At 35.0% G+C, this 18,629-nt stretch overlaps 1 protein-coding gene across 19 annotated transcripts in view; it reads left to right on the top strand.

The window, feature by feature from the left end:
* Positions 1 to 18,629, top strand: part of Cep350 (centrosomal protein 350) — a 159,848-nt gene that overhangs the window by 70,652 nt on the left and 70,567 nt on the right. For 16 of the 19 annotated variants that reach the window (XM_048809912.1, XM_048809914.1, XM_048809921.1 and 13 more), the window contains 8 exons: positions 430 to 593; positions 8,961 to 9,071; positions 9,577 to 9,717; positions 11,076 to 11,212; positions 12,008 to 12,130; positions 15,180 to 15,349; positions 16,823 to 17,043; positions 17,977 to 18,161. In XM_048809912.1, coding sequence (XP_048665869.1) covers positions 430 to 593; positions 8,961 to 9,071; positions 9,577 to 9,717; positions 11,076 to 11,212; positions 12,008 to 12,130; positions 15,180 to 15,349; positions 16,823 to 17,043; positions 17,977 to 18,161 — 1,252 coding nt within the window. The remainder of the gene's footprint in view (positions 1 to 429; positions 594 to 8,960; positions 9,072 to 9,576; positions 9,718 to 11,075; positions 11,213 to 12,007; positions 12,131 to 15,179; positions 15,350 to 16,822; positions 17,044 to 17,976; positions 18,162 to 18,629) is intronic. The other 3 variants (XM_015491743.2, XM_048809929.1, XM_048809927.1) reach the window with 1 other exon arrangement.

The raw sequence follows: 18,629 nt of genomic DNA, 5'->3' as shown, positions 1-18,629 counted from the left end.
ACAGTTTTTTCCTCTGTTGCCAGCATAACCTAAAGAATGTATCCCATTTGTGCATTCTGAACTGTTTATAAGTGTATGTATGTCTGTATACACATGTGCAAACACATGCACATAAAAGAAGTAGCTTAAAATACATTGTATAAGTTAGTCACCATCTGTCCTATAAAGGAAAGCTATTTGTTTCTGGCTCTTATAATCGGAGAGATAAATTTTAGAAATCTTTTTTTTTTTAGAGAGGGAATTTTTTAATATTTATTCTTTAGTTTTTGGCGGACAAACATCTTTAATTGTATGTGGTGCTGAGGATCGAACCCAGCGCCATGCGCATGCCAGGCAAGCGCGCTACCGCTTGAGCCACATCCCCAGCCCAATTTTAGAAATCTTGATGTATAATTTCATGTGAATTTTTCCAATTTTTATACCCTCTAGGTTCGAAACGCTTTTCTCCTGCTGGCCTCCAGCATCGTATGACAGCAGAACTCAATTATCTGAGTGCCATTGAGGAGTCAGTGCGCCAACTGTCAGATGTAGAAAGAGTTAGAGGCATTTCACTTGCTCAGCAGGAAAGTGTGTCTCTGGCTCAGATCATAAAGGTAATTGTGGTCTTTGTCTTTCTGAAGTTTTTTTTTTTTTTTTTTTTAACTTTGCTACTTAAAATAATCTCAATGATGAGTTAAAAAATTAACTTTTGAACTGCCAAATAGTAAGTCAGCTGGACAGCACCCATAAATAACCATGGGAAAAACTATCACATAGGGTACTTAAGAGAATATTGAAAATACGGTGTTTAGGCAGCAGAATAATAGCACAATCGTTCTGTGTGTGTGTGTGTGTGTGTGTGTGTGTCTGTCTGTCTGTCTGTCTGTCTCCTGTTTTATGTTTCGTTTTAATGACTGTATAAAAGTTAGTTCTTCTTAATATCTTCTGTTTTCATTGATAATCAGAATTTTTAAAAAAAATAATGCTTTTTTTGGTACCAAACCATAAAAGTTTGTGAGATCCACATTTTTTTTTAATAAAGCCAGCATAATGTGGACTTTTCCTTAGCAAACAAAAATTCAGAGGTCTAAGCAGTGTTCCTCAGTGAGAGTGCTAATAGTATCTTCTTTTTTAAATGAGGTGTTGTTTACCTACAATAAAATTTTCAGATTTTAAGCATGAAGCTTTGATGAATTTTGACCAGAGTATATGGTAGTATGTTATGGCCACCTAATCAAGACATAGAACATTTCCATTACCCCAGAAAGTTGATCCATAACCCATTTTCACTTCATCTCCTAAGATGATTACCATCCTAGCACCATCATTTATTTTGCCTTTTCTTGAACTTACATAAAGTTCAAGAATACTTTGAACTCTGTTGTGTTTATTTTATTCATCATCAATTTATCCATTTCATTATATCAGTTGTTTTTGGGCCTGGTAAGAGTCCATTGAAACCAAATGCCGAATGTTTTCTCTGATATAAGGAGGCTGATTCATAGTGGGGTAGGGAGAGGGAGCATGGGAGGAATAGACGAACTCTAGATGGGGCAGAGGGATAGGAGGGGAAGGGAGGAGGCAGGGGGTTAGAAATGATGGTGGAATTGGACAGATCCTCCAGACAAAAGTTGAATAAGGAAACTATAGAACTCAATAACACAATCCATAACCTAGACTTAACGACATATATAGACTATATCAATCATCATCAAGTGGATACACGTTCTTCTCAGCAGCACATGGATCCTTCTCAAAGATAGACCATATATTATGCCATAGAACAACCCTTAGTAAATATAAAGGTGTGGAGATAATACCATGTATCTTATCTGATCATAATGGAATGAAACTGGAAATCAATGATAAAAGAAGGAAGGAAAAATCCTGCATCACCTGGAAAATGAACAATATATTACTGAACGATCAATGGGTTACAGAAGACATAAAGGAGGAAATCAAAAAATTCTTAGAGATAAAATGAAAATACAGACACAACATATCAGAATCTATGGGACATAGATAGAGCCCTAATATCCAGAATATACAAAGAACTCAAAAAATTAAACAATAAGATAACAAATAACCCAATCAACAAATGGGCCAAGGACCTGAACAGACACTTCTCAGAGGAGGACATACAATTAATCAACAAGTACATGAAAAAATGCTCACCATCTCTAGCAGTCAGAGAAATGCAAATCAAAACCACCCTAAGATACCATCTCACTCCAGTAAGATTTGCAGCCATTATGAAGTCAAACAACAACAAGTGCTGGCGAGGATGTGGGGAAAAGGGTACACTTGTACATTGCTGGTGGGACTGCAAATTGGTGCAGCCAATTTGGAAAGCAGTATGGAGATTTCTTGGAAAGCTGGGAATGGAGCCACCATTTGACCCAGCTATTCCCCTTCTCGGTCTATTCCCTAAAGACCTAAAAAGAGCATGCTACAGGGACACTGCTACATCGATGTTCATAGCAGCACAATTCACAATAGCAAGACTGTGGAACCAACCTAGATGCCCTTCAATAGACGAATGGATAAAAAAAATGTGGCATTTATACACAATGGAGTATTACTCGGCACTAAAAAATGACAAGATCATGGCATTTGCAGGGAAATGGGTGGCATTAGAGCAGATTATGCTAAGTGAAGCTAGCCAATCCCTAAAAAACAAATGTCAAATGTCTTCTTTGATATAAGGAGAGCAACTAAGAACAAAGCAGGGAGGAAGAGCATGAGGAAAAGATTAACATTAAACAGGGACGAGAGGTGGGAGGGAAAGGGAGAGAGAAGGGAAATTGCATGGAAATGGAAGGAGACCCTCATTGTTATACAAAATTACATACAAGAGGATGTGAGGGGAAAGGGAAAAAAAAGGGAGAGAATTGAATTACAGCAGATTGGGTAGAGAGAAGATGGGAGGGGAGGGGAGGGGGGATAGTAGAGGATAGGAAAGGTAGCAGGATACAACAGTTACTAGTATGGCATTGTGTAAAAACGTGGATGTGTAACCAATGTGATTCTGCAATCTGTATACGGGGTAAAAATGGGAGTTCATAACCCACTTGAATCAAAGTGTGAAATATGATATGTCAAGAGCTTTGTAATGTTTTGAACAACCAATAAAAAAAAAAAAAGAAATGATGGTGGAATGTGATGCTCATCATTATCATAGTACATGTATGAAGCCACTAATCGGTGTGAATATACTTTGTATATAACCAGAGATATGAAAAATTGTGCTGTATATGTGTAATATGAGTTATAATGCATTCTGCTCTCATATAAATTTTTAAAAATTAATAAAAAATAAAGATCACCTAAAGGGAAAAGAAAAAAAAAAAAAAAGAGTCCATTGTTGGAAATCTCACAATTAGATCATTTTCCTGTTGGTATACGTTTGGATTATGTCCAGTTTGGGGCTTATATAAATATTTCCAAAATGGTCATAACATTTTACTTTCCTATAGCAATATCTGAAAGTTGCAGTTGTTCCCTATTTTTAATATCATTTAATATTATTAGTTCTTTTAAATTACAATTCTTGTGAAAGTGAAATAGCATCTCACTGAGGTTGTGATTTGTATTTCCCTTATGACTGATGAAGTTGATCATCTTTTTATGTATTTATTGACCATTCTTACACCTTTTGTGAATGTCTGTTCAAATCTTTCGTATTTAGATTGTCTTTTAGTTAGAGTTATAGGAATTCTTTATGCATTCTGGAAACAAGTTCTTTTCAGATGTAATTAAAATATCATATCCCAGTTCATGGCTTGCTTTTTAAAAAAATATTTATTTTTTTAGTTGTAGTTGGACAATACTTATTCATTTTTATGTGGTGCTAAGGGTCGAACCCTGGGCCTCGCATGTGCTAGGTGAGCGCTCTACGTGAGCCCCAGCCCCTATGGCTTACTTTTTTTTTTAATATATATATTTTTAAAATTTTTTATTTGTTTTAATTAGTTACACATGACAGTACAATGATCTTGACATATCATACATTTGAATTAGATGGGATATAATTTCTCATTTTTCTGAGTGTACAGGTTGCAGAATCACATTGGTCATGCAGTCACATATATACACACAGTAATAATAATGTCTAATTCATTCTACTATCCTTCCTTTCCCCCCATCCCCTCCCCTCCCCTCCCCTCACCTCTCTCTACCCAATCTAAGGTGATGCTAATTTTTTTTTTCCTCACATCTTCATACATGTAATCTGTACAACGATGAGGGTCTCCTTCCATCTTCCATGCAATTCCCNCCTCACATCCTCACCAGCACTTGTTATTGTTTGACTTCATAATGGCTGCCATTCTTGCTGGAGTGAGATGGTATCTTACAGTGGTTTTAATTTGCATTTCTCTGATTGCTAGAGATAGTGAGCGTTTTTTTCCTGTATTTGTTGATTGATTGTATATCCTCTTCTGAGAAGTGTCTGTTCAGGTCCTTGGCCCATTTATTGATTGGGTTATTTGGTTTTTTGGTGTTTAGCTTTTTGAGTTCTTTGTATACTCTTGAGATTAGAGCTCTATCTGATGTGTGAGGGGTAAAAATTTGTTCCCAGGATGTAGGCTCCCTATTCACCTCATATATTATTTCTCTTGCTGAGAAAAAACTTTTTAGTTTGAATTCGTCCCATTTGTTGATTCTTGGTTTTAATTCTTGTGGTATAGGTACCTTAATAAGGAAATTGGGGCCTAACCCCACGTGATGAAAATTAGGGCCAACTTTTTCTTCTATTAGACGCAGAGTCTCTGGTTTGATTCCTAGCTCATTGATCCATTTTGAGTTAACTTTTGTGCATGGTGAGAGATAGGGATTCAATTTCATTTTGTTGCATATGGATTTACAGTTTTCCCAGCACCATTTGTTGAAGATGCTATTCTTTCTCCATTGCATGCTTTTAGCACCTTTGTCTACTATAATGTAGTTGTAATTTTGTGGGTTAGTCTCTGTATCCTCTATTCTGTACCATTGATCTACCAGCCTGTTTTGGTGCCAGTACCATGCTGTTTTTGTTACTATTGCTCTGTAGTATAGTTTAAGATCTGGCATAGCAATACCACCTGTTTCACTCTTCCTGCTTAGAATTGCTTTAGCTATTCTGGGTCTCTTATTTTTCCAGATGAATTTCATAATTGCTTTTTCTAATTCTGTGAGAAATGCCATTGGGATTTTGATCGGAATCGCATTGAATCTGTAAAGTGCTTTTGGTAATATGGCCATTTTAACAATATTAATCCTGCCTATCCATGAGCAAGGTATATCTTTCTTCTAAGGTCTTCTTCTATTTCTCTCTTTAGGGTTCTATAGTTTTCATTGTATAGATCTTTCACCTCTTTTGTTAAGTTGATTCCCAAGTTTTTTTTTTTTGTTGTTGTTGTTTTTTTTTGAGGATATTGTGAATGGGGTAGTTTTCCTCATTTCCATTTCAGAGGATTTGTCACTGATATACAGGAATGCCTTTGATTTGTGGGTGTTGATTTATATCCTGCCACTTTGCTAAATTCATTTACTAGTACTAGAAGTTTCTTGGTAGAGCGTTTTGGGTCTTCTAAGTATAGAATCATATCATCAGCACAGAGTGCTAGTTTAAGTTCTTCTTTTCCTATAGTTATTCCTTTAATTTCTTTCATCTAATTGCTCCTGCCAGTGCTTCAAGAAGTGGTGAGAGAGGGCATCCCTGTCTTGTTCCAGATTTAAGAGGGAATGCCTTAAGGTTTTCTCATTTTACAATGTTGTTGGTCTGAGGCTTAGCGTAGATAGCTTTTACAATGTTGAGGTAAGTTCCTGTTATCCCTAGTTTTTCTAGTGTTTTGAACATAAAGGGGTGCTGTATTTTGTCGAATGTTTTTTCTGCATCTATCAAGATGATCATATGGTTCTTATCTTTAAGTCTATTGATGTGGTGAATTACATTTATTGATTTCTGTATGTTGAACCAACTTTGTATTCCGGGGATGAATCCCCCTCGATCATGGTACACGATCATTTTGAAATATTTTTGTATCTGATTTGCCAGAATTTTATTGACGATTTTTGCATCTATATTCATTAAAGATGTTGGTCTGAAGTTTTCTTTCTTTGATGTGTCTTTGTCTGGTTTTGGAATCAGGGTGATATTGGCCTCATCAAATGAATTTGGAAGTACTCCCTCTTTTTCTATTTCCTGAAATAGATTGAAGAGTATTGGTATTAGTTCTTCTTTAAAGGTCTTGTAAAACTATGCTGTATATCCATCCGGTCCTGGGCTTTTCTTGGTTGGTAATCTTTTGATGGCTTCTTCTATTTCCTCACTTGATATTGGTCTGTTTGAGTTATGTATATCTTCCTGACTCAATCTGGGCAGATCTCATATGACTCATATGACTTAAGGAATTTATTGACGCCTTCACTATCTTCTATTTTATTGGAGTATGAGGTTTCTAAATAATTTCTAATTATCTTCTGTATTTCTGTAGTGTATTTTTTAGGTGTAGATGGACACAACACAATGCCTTTGTTATTATTATCATTTTTTTATGTGTTGCTGAGGATTGAACCTGGGTCCCAAACATGCTAGGCGAGCGCTCCACCGCTGAGCCACAATCCCAGTCCCCACAGCTTACTTTTTAAACATGTCTTCTAAGGACAGAAGTTTTTAGTTTTGATAAATTCTTGTTTTTAACTTTTCATCTTTTTATTGTAGTGTTTTTTTTTCTAAGTAATCTTTGCCTACTCTAAGAGATTAAAATACTCTAATAAAGATACTTTTTATTCTAAAAAGTTTTTTTTTTTTTTAGTTTTGTCTCTTATAAGTGTGTGAACCTCAATTTAATATTGAAGTTTAAATGAGCAAAGGGAGTCCAAGTTCATTTTTCCTTCATATGAATAGTCAGTTATTCCAGCACCATTTTCTTAAAAAACAAAACAAAACTTCAATTACATTAGTGTACAAATCAATGATTAAGTAGCCACTTATATGTACATCTGTTTCTGGACTTTGCTCTTTTCCATTGATCTGTTTCTGTTCTTACTATCTTATTACTGTGACTTTATGGTGTTGAAATCAGAATGTAATTTCTCCAACTTTGTCTTCTTTTTCAAGATGGTGTTGTTGGGCTGGGGATGTGGCTCAAGCGGTAGCGTGCTCGCCTGGCATGCGTGCGGCCCGGGTTCGATCCTCAGCACCACATACAAACAAAGATGTTGTGTCCTCCGAAAACTAAAAAATAAATATTAAAATTCTCTCTCTCTCTCTCTCTCTCTTAAAAAAAAAAAAAAAAGATGGTGTTGTCCATGCTAGGTAGTTGCATTTCCACATAAGTTTCTACCAAAATAAAAAGGCCTGGTATGATTTTGACTAGAATGGTTATAACAGTCTGTGGAGAATATACATCTTAATTTATGAATCTGATGGCTTTTTCTGTTTATTTAAGTTTCTTAAAATAAGTTTTTTTAGTTGCAGATGGGTACAATACCTTTATTTTATTCATTTATTTTTATGTGGTGCTAAGAATTGAACCCAGTGCCTCATACATGCTGGACAAGCACTCTACCACTGAGCCACAATCACATCCCTTATTTAAGTCTTAATATTTTTCTTAGCAGTATAATTTTTAATTAGAAGTCTTAACATTTTAAATTTTATTTCTAGATATTTTGTGTTTGGTGCTATTGTGAATTTTTTTTCAATTTTATTTTCTGGTTATTCTTCCCAAAATACCTGAAGGTAGTCTTTTTGTTTTGCAGTAGTGGAGGTTGAACCCAGCATGCTCTACCACTGAGTTATAGCCTCAGCTCTTTTTATTTTGAGACATGGTCTCCCTATGTTGTCCAGGCTGGCCTTGAATTTGTGATATTCCTGCCTTGGCATTGAAAGTCTCTGGGATCATAGGCATGCCTGGCTGTGAAAACAGTTCTTTGTGAGACTGCTCCATACTTTGCTCAGTATTTCTGCACCCATCCTCTAATAATCATAGTGCTGTCCAGTTACTATGACAGTGGAAACTCCAAAGACACTTCCAAATGTTCCCTGATAGAGGGTGGGAGGGCTGTTGTCAACTTTGTGAAAGAAATGGCCTTTTGCAGTAGAGGGCCATGGTAACCTTAAAGTCTGAGTGAACACTGAGATTTTCTACCATTTTCAGGGTACATTATAATTCTGGATTTCCAGATTTGCTCAGGGCATTTTATGACTAATATCCTAACTACTTTTAGAGAATCTGTTATTTAAAGCACTATTCCAGAAAAGATGAAAATGTATGAATTTATAGATAACGTTGTATGGCAAAAAAGGATCTTGGTAAAAGGGTATCTTTGTGGGGGGCAGCTTTTTTAATGAGACTGTTCCTTCAAAATTAAAATGAAACAGGCAACATTGTGAGATATGAGATATTGTCTTTATTTTCACTAAAAGGACCTTTTCCCCGAGTTAGATGCTATAATTTTTGCTTTCTAACCAGCTTGTTGGCATCAGTTCTTAATTTCATGCCTTGGAATTTTTGTACATTTCTATATTAATTAAGATATCGTGGGTGGTCTAACAAATGACTAATGACTGTCCTTACTATCTTTCCTTTAGGTTCTAATCTAAAAATATATATATATTTTTAGTTGTAGATGGACACAATACCTTTATTTTATTTATTTTTATGTAGTGCTGAGGATTGAATCCAGTGCCTCACATGTGCTAGTCAAGCACTCTACCACTAAGCTAAAACCCAAACCTAGGCTCTAATTGGGTGTTCTAAATCATTTGTGTTAGAAAGATAGCTTTCTGAGCTGGGCATGGTAGTTTGTATCCAGAATCTTAACCTCTTCTTGAGGTTGAGACGGGGAACATGAGTTCAAGACCAGCTTGGGCAATGTAGTGAGACCCTGTTTCAAAAAAAAAAGAAGAAGAAAGCCTTGTATTTATGGTAGTCACTGTGTTGAAATAGTTTAGTACCTTGGGATTAATATTTGACCATTTCTTGATTTTGAAGGCACAGCAGCAACGCCATGAAAGAGATTTGGCCCTTTTGAAACTGAAGGCTGAACAAGAAGCTCTGGAATGTCAGAGACAATTAGAAGAAACTCGAAACAAAGCAGCTCAGGTAATTTATTTTACAGTAGGTTTTCTAAACCTAAATTTGTATCTTAGAAATTACTGTAGTTTTTTAAATTACATAGGAATAAAAAAGAAAGGATATAAACAAGAATGTTTAAATTCTTTGTATGGGATTTGTAGCAACCCTCTGAAATAAATAGGCAAGATTTAATCCCAATTTAGAAAAGTGGCAACTGTGGTATGTTATTATTATTTGTCCAGGCACATCAACTCTGAATGATAAAGTAAATACTTTAAGTATGAAATCCAGCATATAATCAAGTGTTTTTTCACAAGGCACTTGATTTATGAAACAGATATAGATTAAAACTTAATTTGGGGCAAAGGTTGTAGTTCAGTGGTAGAGTGCCTGCCTAGCACATGTGAAGCCCTTAGCATAAAATACAGGTATTGTGTCCATTTACAATTGAAAAGATTAAAAATAAAAACTTAATTTGGGTGGAAGGGATAGTGAAACCTAACTTCTTTTCTTGCCCCCCTTTTATTTGTAGGTCCATGCAGAATCATTACAGCAGGTGGTTAAATCACAAAGGGAAGTAACCGAAGTCCTTCAGGAAGCAACTTGTAAAATAGCAGCTCAACAAACAGAGACTGCTCGCCTAACTACAGATGCAGCTCGCCAGATCTGTGAGGTAAGACCCTCTGGAGAGTGATTTTCCTTTTTAGTTTTTAGTCAGTCGAATAACTTTGATCTTATCATTAATAAGCTCCTAACATCTAACAACAGCATAATTTGAATCAGTGACACTTATTGGGGTCCCTTTTGATAAAAGAATTTTAAAATTCTTATTAGAATATGTTGTGCATATGAATGTTAGGGAATCAGAAAAAAGATGGAGATGAATTCTAAATTTGTGCCCTCTGATTAGCTTTCTAAAAAGATATTAACTTTATTGATGTATAACTTAAAAAGAATGCAGTACATACTTTTAAAGTACATAATAGGGCTGGGGATGTGGCCCAAGCGGTAAGCGTGCTCACCTGGCATGCGTGCGGCCCGGGTTTGATCCTCAGCACCACATACAAACAAAGATGTTGTGTCTGCTGAAAACTAAAAAAAAAAAATAAATATTAAAAAAACAAATAAATAAAATAAAATAAAGTACATAATGTATAATTCCTTATAAATACCACCATAATCAATAGTAGAATATTTCTATCAGTTCCAACATGCCTCTTTGCAGTTAGTACTCAGTCTTGGCCTCAGGGAACCACTGTCTGCTTCATATGGTGATGTTTCATTTTTTTCATTTTTTTATCCAGAAGAATATTAGTCCATGTGTTTTTTTTTTAATTGTACCAAGGGTAAAGCCAGAAATAATTTCATTGCTTTCTCTATAAAATAAATTATCTCCTGACATTTTATTTTAGCAATTATAATTTATTTAAGGAAAAGTTAGGACTATTAGTAAAATGACTAAGTTATTAAAAATTCATGAACCAACTATATTTTTGGGTACCATAGGGTTGTACAAATAAATATAAAATTGAGTCTCCTTTCTCGAGAAAATTTTAACATAGTAGAAAACATAACAAAAGATTTCAAAAATACTTTTAAATCATCAGTAGGAGAAATAGCTCAAAGCAGTAATAGGATAAATGCCAAATGAATAATATATGCAGCAATTGGAATAGTGGTGAAGAGTAGGGCAAAAGTACTTCATATTGTTAGTAGGGAAAGCCCTATAAAGGAAGTAATTGAATTGATTCTTAAAAAGATTTATTACTGCTTATTATATGACTTGAAGGTGTTCTCTCTAATTTGTAGATTATTATAGCTTAGAAATTATGTAGTTAACCTCTTTGTTTTTATAAGATGAGCCTGTTGGGATTTAAAGAGGCTAAATGACATGCCCACGATATTTCACGTATTAGTAGCAGAATTTGCTTGTTTTCTATCAAGTTATCCTTTCCAAGACACTGCTCCCTCTCAGTTCTTCTGTGATATCTTTTACATCTGTGTTTGCTTTTGTTGTGTGTTAATATTTAGATGGCAGAATTGACTCGAACTCATATCTCAGATGCCATCACTGCTTCAGGAGCTCCTCTTCCAACGCTGTATGATCACCAGCAGCAACACCTTCCAGACTTCATGAAACAATTGAGGACCAGAGCTGAAACAGATAGGTTAGTATTCATTCATTCATCAGACACTCATCTCCAGTGAGTATCTCTGTGTCCAAGGCACTAGGAATTTAGTTATGGGCATAAAATCTAGTAGGGAATATAAATACTCAGTTGAACGAATAAATACTTAAAATACTGGACATGAGTGTCATGAAAGAAAGGAACTCCATATCTCAGGAGACGGGGGTATAAGGAGGTTAGAAAAGGCATTCGTGAGAAACTCAAGCTTGTGGTAACATCTACTGGATGGGAAGTTAGTGATAAGACGAAGGTAAAGAATAGGCAGTTATAAAGCTCTGAGGGAAGAAAGAACATGACATGTTTAAGGAAATGAACAGAAGACCAGTGTGACTAGAGGAAGCGAACAAAGAGGAGACAATGCATTTTGATAGGATCTTACAGATTTCAAGACTTTTGTGTTTGTTCTAGAAACAATCAAAAATCAAAGTTTTTTTTTTTTTTAGATGAGCTGGATGACAAGATCATATATTTATGTGTGTTATTTTTTAAAATCATCCTTTGATTTTCTCCAATTTATAGATTTTTAGCCTCTATTTGCATTCATTGATATTAGGACTGTTGTGGGTTTGTTTCCCTTAATTAAGCAGAAGGTATCTTTTATGTACTATATGTCCTTTTTTATTATTAAATGCCTTTTTCCCCTCAAATATTTTGTAACAGTTACTTCATAATATCTATGCATTCAAGATTTTATCTCATTTACTGTTAAACAGTCTTCAAAATCTTTCTCTTATTGGAGACTGGATGTTGAATCTGTTTTTATTTTCTTTGTAGGATAAGTCAATCTTTTTCACTCTCTCAGAGTACAGAAGAGACCCTTGACACAAAGCATCAAAAGTATTCCCCTTCATTCGATACTTACTCTGAGTCTTCAAGATACAAGAATCATGATCAAAGGTGAAGACAGTTTTGGTTTTTTTTTTATTGATTCAGTTTGGCAAACTCTAACAAAGGGCTTAAACATTGCTTTTCCTTGACTTCTTATTTCTGTAAATGGAACAATGGCTGCCTCTTTAATTAGGTAACTTACAAATAGTCCATCCATGTAATATAGCTACTACTCCTTGAGAGTCTAGTTGCATAAGCATTGTATATGTTGTTTTTCTTACCTTTAATCTTCACAGCATCTTTCCAAGTCAGCTAATGTTGTCTTCATAGATTAGGGAACTGAGGCCCATGGAAATGTTAAGCATTTCCCCCAGATTCACATAGTAGTGACATACCAAGACATTGAAATTGACTTATCAGCTTCCAAAGCCTATGTTTATTGCACATTTCCTTACTGGCGTTCATATTTCTTTTCTTTCTTTCTTTTTTTTTTGGTTCTTGGAATTGAACCCAAGGTTGCTCTACCACTGAGCCATATCCCTACCTCTTTTGATTTTTTTTATTTTGAGCCAGGATCTCGCTGAATTGCTTAGAGCCTTGCTATGTTGCTGAGGTTGGCTTTGAACTTGCGATCCTCCTGCCTCAGTCTCCCAAGTTGCTGGGATTACAGGTGTGCACCACTGCACCTGGCCCATATTTCTTAACATTAGCATATGTACTAATTATAATCATTATAAAAATATTAAATAGGTTTTTCTTTGGTAGTTAGCACAGTATTAATGTCTCTAGTTTTCATTTATGATTCTATCCTTGAATGAGGTTTTAAAGTTTTAAAGGTTATTTTCCAGCATTCCTTATTAGATAGGATATTGTCATTGTCAAGTACAATAAAGCCTCAATTTAAAAAATTAAGTCAAAAACATGCACCTGTAATCCCAGCAACTCAAGAGATTGAGGCAGGAGGTTCATAAGTTTGAGGCCATCCTTAGCAACTTAGTGAGACTCTTTCTTGAAATAAAAAAAAAAAAAAGGGATGGGAATGTGGCTCAGTGATGAAGTGTCCCTGGGTTCAATCCCCAGTTTAAAAGCAATGTTTAAACCATCTCCCCCTGCAAATTTTAAAGTATAAGACTAAAAAATGTGAAAGTTAGTGTGGGATGAGTACCAATAGATATTGAGTACCTATTATGTGTGTGAAACTACATGACATTTATTTAATCTTTATTAACAGTTACCTTCACTGATATTTACCTAGTTTAAACCACTGAATTACTGCGGTAGAATAGGTCTCCTCATCCTCTCATCTTTACCCACTGTATTCATTGGCCACATGGTGAGCAGGGTGATTTTTATAAAATTTGCAGCCAACTTAGTCATTTACTTATTTGAATCCTCTCAGACCATTCAAGGTAAAGTTCAAATTATTTGGCATACCATAAAAGTTCCTTCATAGTTGATCCTTGCCAGGTGCGGTGGCCCATGTCTGTAATCCCAGCTGCTTGGGAGACTGATACAGGAGGATCACAAGTCTGAAGCCCACTCAGCAACTCAGCAAGGCCCTGAGCAATTTAGCACACCCTTTCAATGTTTTCTTTTGCTAGAGTATTTTAAAGCAAATCTTAGATCATAGCTTTTGACCAATTAATACTTCAGTGCATATGTCTAAGAAATAAGGACCTAAAAAACTCTAATGCCATTATTGTTGCTGAAAATTTGATCCTTGTGCCCAATACCAATCCAACAATGAGGACATGGTTTTGAGAAAAAGGAAAAAAGAAGGTTTATTGCTTTGCTAGAAAAGGAGAAATACAGGGGATACCTGTTCCAAAGGCTGTGATTCTTGCATTGTATCTTTTTATAGCTTTATTAGATTTACCCTTTGGGAAACATTTATTAAGCCATATTGTCATTTAAATACACATTAAAAATACGAACACAGGAATAGAAATGATGAAACCTTCCTGGAAAAATGGGAAGGAGTCCTTGAGAACTTCACAGAAATAATACTTGAAATGAATCTTAAATTAGTGAACAGACAGAGAAGGACAGGCATTTCAGAGATATTTTCTATTTCAGAAATAGCATTTGGAGAGGCTCTTAAAAGCTGAATCAGGATAGGCTTCTAATACCCGCCCCCTTTTTAAATCAGTGAATAATTAAGAAAAATAAGAAGGGAAACATTTGTGAGAATACTGCACAGGTTTCATTTGTTGGCTGAAGGATAGTCAAAATCAGAAGTCTGGTATGCATTTGGATACTTGAGGCAATGTTGAGGGAAGGAAATCGCTGCTAATTCAGAGTTGAGGTTTAGTCTGAGTGATAATAGTTGAAGTTACAGGCATGCCATTTGATTGCTCAAGGAAAATGTTATGTAACATAAAAGAGAAAGGAACCAAAATAAAATTCTAGGGAATACCATCATTTTAAAGAAAGATAAAAATTAAAAACAAGTGGCAAACCACAGGAAAACTTCTTAGGGAGGTGGGAAGATAAGTGAGAATAGAACCCTGGAATATAAAAAAGAAGAATTCTTATCAAACAATTTTAACATGTCAGACTTTCAGAAAAGTTTGAAAAATAATGCAGTCTTAAAATAGCTTTCATCCAGATTATCCTAGACTTTTTTCTATAGTTTCTTTAGCAAATAGAGCTTTTAAAGAAAGATAGAGATCAACAACATCTAATGTTACAAAGAAAAAAAATTATTTGATTTTGCAGTTAGAAGTTTAGATAGTTTAAAAAAGAATAGTTCCAGTGTAGCAATTGGGAGAGCATCAGATTGTAAGAGATCATGATGTAATGAAAGGAAATAGAAATAGTGAGTAGAAGCCTCCTTTTCCCAGAACTTTGACTTTGAAAGTAAAGGAAAAAGGGAGCAATAATATAAGAATAGTGGTTGCCTGTTGTGATTATTTCAAAGTGAGACATCCTCTCTCATCTTTTCCAAAATAGTGTATTCTCAGACTTATATCTACTTAGTTTTTGTTTTTATATTACATGTTTCTTCATTGTATAATGTGGTTATAAGGCACAGTCCTTTGGTCAGATAAGTTTTCTTTGAAGTTATGATCCTTATTTGTTTTTTTTTTTGTTTGTTTCTGTTAACATCCATAAACAGAAGTAGTAGCAGTAGCAGCCGTCAAGAAAGTCCTTCAGTTCTGTCTTTTAAAGAAAATGAGAAGAAACTTTGTGGTGAAAATATGGAGAGTTCAATTGATGAACAGGTTCAGACTGCTGCAAATGATTCTTTACGAAGTGATAGTGTTCCATCTCTTCCTGATGAGAAAGGTAACTTTCTTTGCACATGAATGCATAATTGTTTGCATTGAAACTGGAAGAAAGGTAATTTTTTTTAAAAAAGTGGCAAATGACTTGAATGAATTGTGTCCTAGTGTTTAAGGAAAGTAGAAGTCAAAAATGATGGAGGATATTTAACTAAGACATTTCTAAGGTGTGGAGTAGTTTCTCTTTGCTACTTACAGTAAATTGAAGGAATTGTTAAGCAAAAAAGAACCAGAAATTAAGATTTAGAAAATTCTAAGCCTATCCATAAATCAAAAAAAAAAAAAAAGAGAGAAAGCATGTTTTGGTGTGGCTGGGCAGTTACTCCACAAAAGATTGCTCATGAGTTTGATTAGCCATCTCAGCAGAATCCAGAAATACAGATGGGATGTTACCTGCAGGGACATTGCCAGTGGACTGAAGTAGACAATATGAAACAAAGGAGGTCATTCAGATAAGCCAGTCTTCTCTGGAAGAAGTACCCTCAAAGACACACACAGAACGTTTTTACCAATTTTTTAACATCTCAATCCGGTCAGGTTGACAACCAAATTTAACCATTGCTGGGGAAAAAGAGGTGGTCTAAGTAACTTTGGAAATGGTGTTATGATTAAAAACAGTTAAGTCTAATCCAAAAGTAATAGTACATAAACCCATATTCTAGTTGGTAAACTTGTTTTTTGCAGAGATATAGGTTAATAGTTCTGTGTGTGTGTGTGTGTGTGTGTGTGTGTGTGTGTGTGTGTGTGTGTATGGTGCTGGGGATTGAACCCAGGTCCTTGTGAATGTGAGGCAAGCACTCTACCAACTGAGCTGTTTCCCCAGCCCAATTAATAGTTCTTTAACTGTGTGTTGGTGTTGAACAAATAAGTAAGTGAAGATTGGATGGTGGGAGCCAGGTTTCTCAGTGTTAAAAAGGGAAGTTACAGGTAATATAAGAAAAGGAAGACAATCGTGAACTCTTTGGTACTGAATTTGAGTCAGAGACATCAGTATGAATTTTTGTTTACCTTGTTGGATGGATGGATAGAAAAAGCAATTGCGCCTGTGTGTGCACACATATCCAGGTGAGTATATATGCGTTATATTACGTCTCTAAGCCTGGAATTCTAAGAAGATAGTTTGTCATTTTTTGCCAGTAATATTAAACTTTTTTTTTTTAACATCATTTTGAGTGTTTACATTTCCTTTGTGGAACGTCTCATCATGGACCTTTTCTCGTTTTTCTAAAAGTGTATTAGTAGTTTTCTAATTGATTTGTAAGAACTCTTTAATGAAGGAATTTTTTTTTCCTAGCGTTTCTAGGTTTTTACGAGTTTTTTTTCACGTTTGTAAGGTAATTGAATTTTATTATTCCATGTCTGTTAAGTTGCTATGAATTTATGTTGGATTGTGCCAGAAAGAGGCAAACAGGCTAAGTTTAAATACCTCCTGAGAGCAGTTACAATGATAAAATCTGCTTTCTTCCTAATTTTTTAGATTCAACTTCTGTTGCAACAGAATATTCTCTGAAATTTGATGAATCCATGACGGAAGATGAAATAGAAGAAAAATCTTTTCGATCTTTACTACCTTCTGAGAGTCATCGCAGATTTAACATGGAAAAGAAAAGAGGCCATCATGATGACTCTGATGAAGAAGCTTCCCCAGACAAGACCACACTGTCTTCTGCCAAGGTGTGTTTCCGTTTGCCTATGGAGGTAAATGTCTGTGGATGCATTCTCTTAAAGGTACAAGGATACATTTTATGTTTGAACTCAGTTGTCAACAATCAGAATTCTTTTCCTAAAAATCAGTTTTATGTTTTATTTTCCTTCTAAAAATCTGGCTTCCCTTTCCTTATAAAGTAGAATATAAACTTATTCATTAAAATAAGATATGGCCTCTAAGGAAATGAGTCAGTATTATTTCTATGGGTTTTTTAATTGCTTTACTCTTCTACTTAGCTCCATTTAAAAATTTACAATCATTCTTCTTTCCAAATCATATCACTTCTGGAAAACAGGAACAAATTCTTACCCTATTTTGTATCCCTGGTACTGTACATGTTGTACAGTAATTATTTATTAAGATTTATTGACTGATTAAATAGCAATGTGTTTTAATCCCTTTTATGTGCCTTTTTGAAGAATGTTTTCTTACATGGTTGGCAGCCTTGTATAATACTTGTGTGTGTGTGTGTTTGTGTGTGTGTTTGTTTGTTTGGTACCAGGGATTGAACCCAAGGTGCTTAACCACTGAGCCGTATCCCCAGCCCTTTTTATTTTTTATTTTGAGATAGCATCTCACTAAATTGCTGAGGGCCTTGCTAATGTAAAATACTTTTTATTTATTTATTTGTTTATTTTTGAGATGAGATCCTGCTAAGTTGCTGTGGCTCTAATTGCTGACAAATACCACTACTCCTGGCTTCATAATTTATTTATTCATTTTATTTATACCTTTATTTTATTTATTTTTATGTGGTGCTGAGGATCCAACCCCGTGCCTCACTCGTGCCAGTCAAGCAGTTTGCCGCTGAGCTACAGCCCCAGCCCCATAATTTATTTTTATGAATGTGTATCTCATATTAATGACGTTAAATATTAAAATGTTTAATAGATAAAAAACTTGAAATAAACTCTCTACTTTAGGAGCTGAGCATGCCATTCTCAGGAGGACAAGATAGCTTTTCTAAATTTACTATGGAGATGGTTCGACAGTATATGAAGGAAGAGGAAATGAGGGCAGCTCACCAATCTTCACTTCTGCGGCTTCGTGAAAAGGCTTTGAAGGAGAAAACCAAAGCTGAATTAGCTTGGCTAGAACATCAAAAAAAGTAAGTTCTTTCAGTAGGATAGTTTTCATTGTTCAGTTACTTCCATAAAAAGTAAATGCTTTATGTTTTAAAATATTTTTGTTTCCTCATTTAATTTTTTGTGTGTGTGTGTGTGTGTGTGCATCTGGTTATTAAACCCAGGACCTTGTACATGCTAATAAGTACATGCTCTACCACTGAGCTATATCCCTAGCCTCTCCTCATTTAATTTGATATGATTAAATTAACCTAGTTTTTACAATCCAGGAATATGTGGCAATAATCTTTGATTTGTGTTACTTTCAAGACTTCCTTCCTACCCATATAATATTTTGTTTTCATTTATCTTTTACAGTCTAACTGATCCTCATGTTGTTGTCCTATACTTAAGTCCTCTATAGTGTTGCAAATTGTTCAGAGTCCTCATATCTTTAAAAGACTTAGTCTAGGGCTTACATGTATTACATAATCAGTAGAATACTTGCTGAG

The sequence above is a fragment of the Marmota marmota genome, unplaced genomic scaffold, assembly GCF_001458135.2.
Source record: "Marmota marmota marmota unplaced genomic scaffold, marMar, whole genome shotgun sequence".
NCBI lineage: Eukaryota > Metazoa > Chordata > Mammalia > Rodentia > Sciuridae > Marmota > Marmota marmota.
The sequence above is the reverse complement of the archived record's forward strand: the minus strand, read 5'-3'. Positions and strand labels throughout refer to the sequence as shown.